This window comes from Micromys minutus (assembly GCF_963924665.1).
Source record: "Micromys minutus genome assembly, chromosome: 10".
Taxonomy (NCBI): Eukaryota; Metazoa; Chordata; class Mammalia; order Rodentia; family Muridae; genus Micromys; species Micromys minutus.
This window is the reverse complement of record NC_137979.1, coordinates 44,511,442-44,520,572: the sequence shown is the minus strand read 5'-3', so window position 1 is coordinate 44,520,572 and position 9,131 is coordinate 44,511,442. Positions and strand designations below refer to the sequence as shown.

General features: G+C 52.2%; 2 protein-coding genes across 3 annotated transcripts; one reads left to right on the top strand and one right to left on the bottom strand.

The window, feature by feature from the left end:
- Positions 1-4,904, top strand: PCGF2 (polycomb group ring finger 2). Its single transcript, XM_080922994.1, has 9 exons — positions 1-210; positions 975-1,071; positions 1,211-1,266; positions 1,356-1,406; positions 1,657-1,765; positions 1,867-1,921; positions 2,007-2,102; positions 2,751-2,831; positions 3,390-4,904. Exons 1-9 carry the CDS (start codon positions 99-101, stop codon positions 3,759-3,761), a joined length of 1,029 nt encoding a protein of 342 aa, XP_080779120.1. The 5' UTR covers positions 1-98; the 3' UTR covers positions 3,762-4,904.
- Positions 4,905-5,108: 204 nt separating this feature from the next.
- Positions 5,109-8,126, bottom strand: CISD3 (CDGSH iron sulfur domain 3). Of its 2 annotated transcripts, XM_080923597.1 has the most exons (4): positions 7,748-8,126; positions 7,405-7,437; positions 7,009-7,128; positions 5,109-5,456 (listed from the first exon to the last, which is right to left on the bottom strand). In XM_080923597.1, the coding sequence occupies exons 1-4, from the start codon at positions 7,988-7,990 to the stop codon at positions 5,277-5,279; spliced, it is 576 nt and encodes a 191-aa protein (XP_080779723.1). In that variant the 5' UTR covers positions 7,991-8,126; the 3' UTR covers positions 5,109-5,276. The 2 variants fall into 2 exon arrangements, with proteins under 2 accessions (XP_080779723.1, XP_080779724.1); XM_080923598.1 differs by lacking the exon at positions 7,748-8,126 and having other exon boundaries at positions 7,405-7,683.
- Positions 8,127-9,131: the final 1,005 nt, after the last annotated feature.

Sequence of the window (9,131 nt, the reverse complement as noted above, 5' to 3'; positions counted from 1 at the left end):
TTGGGCCCAGGAGGAGCAGCTAAGGGCGTCTGGGTTTCTGACCCCGTTTCTGTTTCCCAGGGTGACACTTCCTAAGTCTCAGTCCTGACCCCGGCATCATGCATCGGACCACACGGATTAAAATCACGGAGCTGAACCCTCACCTCATGTGTGCCCTCTGTGGGGGCTATTTCATCGATGCCACCACTATTGTGGAATGCTTACATTCCTGTGAGTTCAGTTCAGGGGTGCTCAGCTTGGGGACACTGCTTAGGGAAACTGGAGGACATTCCTTGCTGCCCTGGAGAACAGACCCTGGGTTACTGAGAGATGGCCAAAAGGGCACTGTGTGTGTGTGTGTGTTTGGGTGGGGGTGGTCCTGGACCCAGAAGTTCATTCCTGGGACAGTATCAGAAACCTCCACTTTTTCTGATATCCCTGGCTGAAGTTTGACCCTTGTTAGATTCTGGGGCCACTCATTTGCACTGTCAGATTGGTTACAAGAGATACAGGGCTAGCAAGATGTCTTACCTGGCTAGCTCAGGGGAGCGTAGGACTTGTTAAGCACCATCTATGTTAAGCAGGACACCACCCTGTCTCATAGAGATATAGGCCCCTGGCGGGCTGGAGAGATGGCTCAGTGGTTAAGAGCACTGACTGCTCTTCCAGAGGTCCCAAGTTCAAATCCCAGCAACCACATGGTGGCTCACAGCCATCTGTAATGGGATCTGATGCCCTCTTCTGGTGTGTCTGAAGACAGCTTCAGTGTACTTATATACATTAAATAATCTTTAAAAAAGAGACAGGGGGAGGGGGTATCCTACCCAAAGGCTAGACAAGGTACAGCAGCCCGGATGTGTGAAAGATGCACATTTACCATGTTGGGCCCGTGAGCAATCCTGAGCTTCTGGGTCACAGTGGGAAAAGAAAGTTGAATATAGCCCAGGCTGGGAAAGAAAAGGCTCTGACTGTCTTCTCTCTGTCCACACTCCAAGTCTGCAAAACCTGCATCGTGCGCTACTTGGAGACCAACAAATACTGCCCCATGTGTGATGTCCAGGTCCATAAAACCCGACCACTGCTGAGCATCAGGTGGGCTTCTGTCCCCATACCCTGCCTCCCAGTGGCTTCCAGCTTGACATAGGCTAAGAAATGCCAAGACCAGGAACCTGCATGCCTGAATGCTGGGTTTGCACTGTGGCTGCTAATGTTCGTGTGCATTCTTTCCCAGATCAGACAAAACCCTCCAGGACATTGTCTACAAGTTGGTGCCTGGGCTTTTTAAAGGTATCAGGAGCCCCTGTGTTGTCCCGCTCACATCCCACCCCTCCCCACTTCCTAGCTGTCGCCCACTCATCCCTGCCTCCTTCCTTTAGATGAGATGAAACGGAGACGGGACTTCTATGCCGCATACCCCTTGACAGAGGGTGAGTGTATTTTCACGCTGAACCCACAAGCATCCTCTAGTTCCTGAAGCAACAAGGCTGCCTAGGGCTGCCCCAGCTGTGAATGTACCAGCTTTGGTCTCCACTGCCCTCTGACCTCCAACAGATTGCCAGCTAGAGTACTGTCCAAAGGGGACTAGGCTCAAATCTCCGGACGCCCCCCCACCTTCCCTAAGACCTCAGTCCCTTGCTCTGTCCTTGGCCAACTCCTCTGGGCTATCTCCCTCTGCAGTCCCCAACGGCTCCAACGAGGACAGAGGAGAGGTCCTGGAACAGGAGAAGGGGGCTCTAGGTGACGACGAGATTGTCAGTCTTTCCATTGAGTTCTACGAAGGCATCAGGCAAGTTCAACCGAGGCCTCTTCTCCACCCTGGCCCACTCTCCAATCAGGCATGCATTTGGTCCAGCAACTCCAGTCTGTAGCTTCTTTCTCTTCTTCCAGGGACCGAGAGGAGAAGAAGAGCCTCATGGAGAATGGGGATGGGGACAAGGAGAAGGTGAGTCTTGGGACCTGTCTAGGAGTAGCTGTGGGCTGAAGAGTGTCATGGATACAGGGTCTCACTGGGGCCTCTTCCCCCACAGACAGGAGTGCGATTCCTGCGATGCCCTGCGGCCATGACTGTTATGCATCTTGCCAAGTTCCTCCGCAACAAAATGGACGTGCCCAGCAAATACAAGGTGAGTGCCTGTGCCATCTGAGACAGCAGAGCTCTGTCAGTGTGTCTGATTGGTGGGCACCGCAGCCATCACATAGCTGGACCTGAAGGGATGGGTAGCCTAGCCCAACTGTTGAGGATAGGACAGCCTGTAATTTTCATTGGTGTACCGTGGACCTGGGGTCAAGGATGTGACACACAAATAATGCCAGGCCTTTGAAAAGGCCAAGGAACTCTAGGATACAGACTGGTACACCATGTTGGACACAGAATCCCTTGGAGGTCTCTGATGTGCTTGACCTTGTCTTTGACAAGCTCCTAGGTACAAGCTTCCCTTAGCTTACACTTGGGTAGGGAGTCGGGAAGTGCTGTAGCACTTGCGGTGGTCAGATGTACAGATGGTGGTGTCAGCTGCTTCCGTGCTTCCCTTGGGGGCACAGACAAGATCCTAGGTCAAAGGGGTCCTAGAGCAAGAAGCCTCCCTCCTCCCCATCGGTGGGTTGGGGGAGTTTCTTGGGACAATTCTGGAAGGGAAGTCACATCTACAGTAAGGAGAGGCCTCCTGGAGTCCAACCTTTCAATACATTTACCTTCAATCCCCCCAAGACTCCCAAACCTGGCAACCAGGCTGCAACTGCTGTCAGCAGTGGGTGTCATTCCCTCCCTCCAGGTGGAGATCCTCTATGAAGATGAACCCCTGAAGGAATACTACACCTTAATGGATATTGCGTACATCTACCCCTGGCGGAGGGTAAGCCTATGAGCAGGTGACAGAAGGTGCCAGGCCTGGCATTGATCAGTGGTCACAGTGATGAGACACATTCCATCACTTGTCTCTGGAGCCAGGCCAGGCTCTGATGGCTCATCATTCCCCGGTGAGCTCTAGGCCATTTCTTTTTGTTTGTTTGAGACAGAGTTTTCCCCTATTGGCCTCAAATTTGGTATGGAGTCCAGGCTGGCCTTGAATTCAGAGCAGTCCAGCCTCCCAGGTGTTGAAATTATTAGCATACCTCCCATATGTCCTTTGCTGATGCCCTGGTTACTGCCACTCAGATTTGGGGTCAGCAGTAGGGGTGGGTACAGTGGAGCGTGGTGCTTTCTGACCTGCATGGTCTCCACCCCCACTTCACACACCACCCCGAGTCTGTTACCTTTCTCACTGGGTCTGTTCACTCTGCAGGGCCTCTCCTCTTCAAGGTTCAGTTAGACCTTCTTTGCTCCTGTTGGGCCCTGGCTGGGTCTAGGGATGGGTGGCCCCTGGTTGGTCTTTCTTCTGACATTCTTTCTTACTGCTTCCTTCTCACCACAGAATGGGCCTCTCCCCCTCAAGTACCGTGTTCAGCCAGCCTGCAAGCGGCTCACCCTGCCCACAGTGCCAACTCCCTCAGAAGGCACCAACACCAGCGGGGCATCCGAGTGTGAGTCAGTCAGCGACAAGGCTCCCAGCCCTGCCACCCTTCCGGCCACCTCCTCTTCCTTGCCCAGCCCTGCGACCCCATCCCATGGCTCTCCCAGTTCCCATGGCCCCCCGGCCACTCATCCTACCTCCCCCACTCCACCTTCAACTGCCGCTGGGACCACCACAGCTACCAATGGGGGCACTTCGAACTGCCTGCAGACGCCATCCTCCACCAGCAGGGGGCGCAAGATGACTGTTAATGGAGCTCCTTGCCCCCCTTAATAACTTGAGGAAAGGGACCCTCTCTTTCCGCAGCCATCTTTTCCCTCCTTTTTACTTTTTCTGGGCCCCTCTTTTCCACTTTGACTTTCCCTAATTCCTCCCATATTCAGAGTGGGAGGTGGGTTTTATAAATAAATCTATATATATATATATATAAATATATATATGTACATAGGAAAAACCAAATATACATACTTATTTTCTATGGACCAACCAGATTAATTTAAATGCCACAGGAAACAAACTGTGTGTGTGTGTGTGTGTGTGTGTGTGTGTGTGTGTGTGTGTGTGTATGTATGGGTGGGGTGTCCAGATCTAGGGGTCTTCTGTAGTTCACTTTGCTCTGGAGGGATTACCTGGCAGTCTTAAGAGGTCGTTAGAAGTATTAATGTCCTTCCCTATGTCCCTTCTGCCTGGGCATGTTGGGTTCCTTAGCCCTAGCAGACTAGGAAGTCTATTTGGCTGTTCCCATCCCTACCCAAGCCCCCATTGTTGAATGTTCCGAGTTGCTGAGACAGTGCCTTTTACAAGTGCAGTTTGTCCTCTAGCTGTGAGGATCAAGTGGCCTTGGAAAGGGCATTTCCCTCACCTCCTCAGACAGTGGAACCCTTGTGCAAAGAATTGATAAGTTCTGAACCCTCCCCCCTTTTTTCCTGTGTGTAGAAGGGAAGATTCCAGCTATGGGGAGACCCTGGCTGTGCAAAGTCTATGTGTGACTTTGGTATTGTGAACAGTTCATTTTCTCCTGCCCTACTCTGTCCCAGGGACCCAACTTTGCAAGACTGGAGGTGACGGTCCCTGGGGGCCTGGGGGTTGGGGTGGATAACCCCACACAAGCACAGACTCCAGTTCTGCCAAAGCCAGCAGCCCTCCAGTTCACCTCCTCATTCCCAGCTGAGGCCAGGCAGGGACAGGACAGAGGCATCTAGAAGCACAAGAAAATAAAGAACAAGCTCACCCCAACTCTACCTGGTAGATCTTGGTTTTCCTCAAGTGTATATAGATCTGGGGGTGGGGGGAGGACAGGGTATTGGCTTAGTGTGTGAGGTTCTGAGCCCGTGGGTGTGTCTGCACCATGTCCTGAGTCTAAGGTCCTGTGACTATACCCTCCTGTCCGGGTCATTTGTATTTCTTGGCTTTGTAATAAATGCTGCATATACTCTTGAGCCTGTGGTTCTTTGGGACAGAGGGAGGAGGGGGGTTGTAGTGCTCCCCAACCTTACTGTGTTAAATGGAGTGGATCTGAATGAACTACCCTACTTTGGTCACCAGATACCCTCTGCCTCTCAGATCATAGTCCAGAAGACCTGTGAACCTTGCAGTGACCACAGAGACAGAGGGTGGGCCTCAGTGTTTAATGACAGCTTTACCAGATGCCCAAGAGAATACAGGTTTTTCGGGGAAACAGTTGCTCACAAGCAGATGTGGTCTTTGGATGGTCCCTTCCATGTCTGGCTTAGCATTACTGCCTTCGAGGAAGGGAAGCCTGGAAGAGGCCTGGAGTCACACTACCCCTCAGAGTGGGGAGCCTACTTCTGCCTTCTGTACCTGCTCACTCTTGTGGGTACCATCACAGTAAGGGGGTCGCTGAGTGGCCTTGCAGGTACATAAGGCCACTGTGCGTGTCTCTTGGGCCTTGAACTTGAGTGGGGAAAGGCCAGTGCGCTGGAAGAAGTGGGAGCCATCACAGAAGGGCTGGTGAGAGAGAGAGAAGTTAGAGTGGGGGGCGGGGAGTTGAGCACTTGTCATTTCCCCCAGCCCTGCAATGTGGGAGTCACAGGAAGGCTTTCGGGAGAATAATGTTTCTGTACAGTGTTGCAAGCATTTCTCACGGTTCACCTCCGGGCGATCCAGAAGGCCAGGACAATTTGCAAGGGAAACTGGGCCTCAGGTAGAGGCATGTTACTACCCCCAGGTGTCATACAACATTAAAGGGTTGGCATTTCCTGTTGTTTGGCTTTTACATTTTTAAAAATTATGTCTGTGTGTGTGCCTTTGCACACAAGAAGTCACAGAACTTGTGGGAACATGGTTTTCTTTTGTCATGTGGGCTCTGGAGGTCACACAAGTCAGCAAGGCTGAATAGCAAGTACCTTTACCTACTGAGCATCTTGGCAGCCAAGTTTTCATGTGACACAGACTGCCTCCACCTTCCAAGAGCTAGGACTATAAATGTATACTGCCACACCCTGTTTACTGATTGCTGGGACAGACTCAGGGGCTTCCACAAACAACAGACAAAGGTTATATCCCCACCCTCGCCCTCAGTTTTTGTGCTTTGTTTTTTAACTGCTAGGTGAATCCCCATTGGCTCATGAAAACGACATTCTTTTCAATGTTCCTCAGGATGGGAGAGAACCCAGCAACCCAGTGCCTTTCCAGGGTGGGGTCAGTCTTGCCTGGTTACAAGAAACAATAAGCAAGAGGGTGTCTACAACAACCTACCTTGCCTGTTGTAGCATCATTAAATATAAGCACCATGTCTCTCAGAAGAACCCTTCAAAGCAGAGGATGATGAAGACTGAGGCCCAAGGAGGGGAGAGGCCTCGTTAGGGGCAGAGCGTGAGGAGAGATGTACCCTGCCTAAAGGACAAGGAGTGGGCATATGCATCTACTCTATCCATAATCCTCTAGCTGGGCAAACCCGTGAAACTGCCACACCCTCTGGAATATCTGTCCAAAGGTCACAAAGCAAGCCTTCAGAGGTGGGTTTGTCATCCCAACCACACAGCACGGAGAAACAGGGCAGAGTTCTCCAGAAGGAAAGGGTGACTCTGACTGCAGCTAGGATGGTATCAGAAGGCAGCAGTAGGAAAAGTCCCATCTAAGGTGAAGGAAGGGAACACTGGGGAAGACTGAACAGAATCTATGAGGTCCAATGGAGCTGGAGTCAGAACTTGGAGAAGATTGAGTCAGCCACAGAGCTGTGGTCCTTACCACATAAGGGCCACCAGCCACATAAGCTTCTTGGGAGGGGCATGTGCATACGCTGATGATGCCCATCCTGACGGTGGTCTCCCTGGCTTGTGAGCTGGTTCCTACCGTATCTCAGGCATATGGAGAAAGAAGGTAAAGGTGGACGGACTGAAAGTTCCCAGGATATACCACGCGGACCTCAAGCAGGAGGGGAGTGGAGGAGATGGGTTTATGTGCCTCACACTGCCAGACCTAACCGTTAGCTTCTGAGATCGGGACAGTATGGCTATAGATGTATAACACTCAAGTGAAGTTTACAGGAATAACTCACCTGACTCTTACTCCGGCCACATACACACCATCTGTAGGTTTTCCCGGCAACCAGCTCCAACCGGATTGGTGTCTTCTGTGCCACCACTGGCTTGGCTGGGTCTTTGGGGAACCATCGAGCCTATGACCAGGGTAGATGATTGGCTTAGGATCATCCCAAGCCTTGGATGTACTTTCAGTTGGCAGGGTCCAGTAACTCTTCAAACTCCCGGGCTTGACCTATCAGGTGGCTGTCCTCCTCTCAGTGGGACACCTGGCTGCTTGCCTTCTACCCTCTGGTCCACCAAACTGTTCCCTAGCGCATGCTGAGAACAAGGCTGTCCCTGTCACTGTCTTTGATGTAGCTCTTGGGGAATTGATGGGAGTTGTGCTGAGGGAAGGCATGAAGTGTACTCACCAACCAAGAGGAGATTTCCCGCCTCTGACACAGCTTCGACAAGGCAGGCAGGCAGATGTGATTTGGAAACAGAAAAATAAAATTAGTGGAGAAGGGAAGACGCCGGAAACCCATCACAGAAGGGAAAGACCACAGGCCAAAGGAACGTAGGAGCTAATTTTTTTTTTTTTTTAAAGGTCGGGAAAAGGGTCAAAGAAAAGGCCTTGTGGATCTTGGAATCTACTCCGGCACTCCCTCCGGAAAGACTGCCCCGTGGGGACGCCAGGCCGAGGGGTGAAGTCTGACCTAGGCCGGGGGAGGCGGGGCTGAACGGCCCGGGGGTCACCAAAGAGGGGACGCTCACCCAGACGCCGCGCATGACCACAGCGTGCAGGCTCGTCCCCACGCTGCGCATGGCCGCTCTGCGCGTCGCCGCGTCCGCGTCCGGGTTGCCGCTCTCTCCGCTCCGCCCCCAAGGAAGACACCGCCCGGCCCCCGCACAGGGGAGGCAGGGCCGAGCCGCCCTGAAGCCGGCAGGTGCCGCCCTGGCCTTTGAGTCCAAGGCTGTGTGAGGATCCATCACTCTGCTGGGCTCGGCTGTCTGCATCTCCACCTGCCCCGCACATTCTGTGCATTCCGGTTTGAAGTATTCTTACAAGTACTAGACGAAAAGGGTCACTGACCGTATCCTGTTCTCCTCCCACAGGCTTCCATTAGGCAACCCATCTCCCTCCCTACAGTGAAGCCAGACAAAGCAGGGTCTCTTAGGGTTTTCTTTTTTTTTATAGTAAAACATTCTTTTATTAAAAGAACAAGTGCTGTTTACGAACTGCCCTTCGTACAAATAACATCCGTTATACAAAGATACAAGACCCAGGCTATGCACAGTTCCAGGCTTGGAAGTCGCAGGGAAACACTGCCTCTTGGGCTGAGGATATAAAGGTTTCAGAAAGAATGTGGAAAAAAAAAAAAAGAAAAGAAAGAAAAGGAAAGAGCCCCTGGGTTTGCAATCTGTGGCTTCCCTTCCTGCCTCCCCTAGGGTCTGCTACATGGAACAGTCAGGGATGGAAGGAAGAAAGGGAGCCAGTCCTTTGTGTCTTCAGTCCCAAGTGGACACAGGAGAGAGAGGACACCCCTCAGTCTCCAAGCCTTCAGTAGGTCAAGACAAGGTGGTCCTGCTGGCAACTAGACACACCTGTAATCCAGGAGGAAGTGACTGGAGGGAACAGAGGGGCTCCCTGGTCCCACCTCCCTCCATCCTATTGGGCATCTCTCCCTAGGCACCCTGCCTGTTATCCCCTTTGACCCACTGCACTCTCAGGGATGAAGGAGACTAGCAGGGAGCGCCTGTCTTTGAAAACCTGTATTTCCAGGGTGGAAAGGAAACTGAAATGTTAGCTCCTCTCATTAGTTTAGACCCTTCCTAGGAGTCTAGGGTGGGCACTCCCTGGGTCTCAGTGTAGGAAAGGGGTCACCAGCCTCATGATCAGACTACCCAGGGCCAGCAGTAGACCCAGGAACGTGAAGGGGAAACCCACAAGCTGGTATGAGGGAGAAGGGATGGGAGATACAATTTATTTCTTCTCTTAAAGGCAACCCTTAAAGTGTCATTGTCTGTGGAGGATTCGTCAGCTCAGAGCTAAGACAGTCAGTGCTACATAGATACCTTCCTGCCATGGGCACAACCCTACTACACTCACTCACACCACCACACACCCACCACACACACAGGAACAGAGAGCCTACCA

What these genes read in the sequence shown, in the direction of transcription:
- CISD3 (XM_080923597.1), bottom strand. Translation starts at nt 7,990, where the DNA reads ATGCAGACAGCCGAGCCCAGCAGAGTGATGGATCCTCACACAGCCTTG. An exon ending in TGGTCATGCGCGGCGTCTGG is followed by an intron (nt 7,438 to 7,747) that starts GTGAGCGTCCCC and finishes GCCTTGTCGAAG; the next exon opens with CTGTGTCAGAGGCGGGAAAT. An exon ending in GGGAAATCTCCTCTTGGTTG is followed by an intron (nt 7,129 to 7,404) that starts GTGAGTACACTT and finishes CCCTGGTCATAG; the next exon opens with GCTCGATGGTTCCCCAAAGA.
- PCGF2 (XM_080922994.1), top strand. Translation starts at nt 99, where the DNA reads ATGCATCGGACCACACGGATTAAAATCACGGAGCTGAACCCTCACCTC. An exon ending in TGTGGAATGCTTACATTCCT is followed by an intron (nt 211 to 974) that starts GTGAGTTCAGTT and finishes CCACACTCCAAG; the next exon opens with TCTGCAAAACCTGCATCGTG. An exon ending in GAGTTCTACGAAGGCATCAG is followed by an intron (nt 1,766 to 1,866) that starts GCAAGTTCAACC and finishes CTCTTCTTCCAG; the next exon opens with GGACCGAGAGGAGAAGAAGA.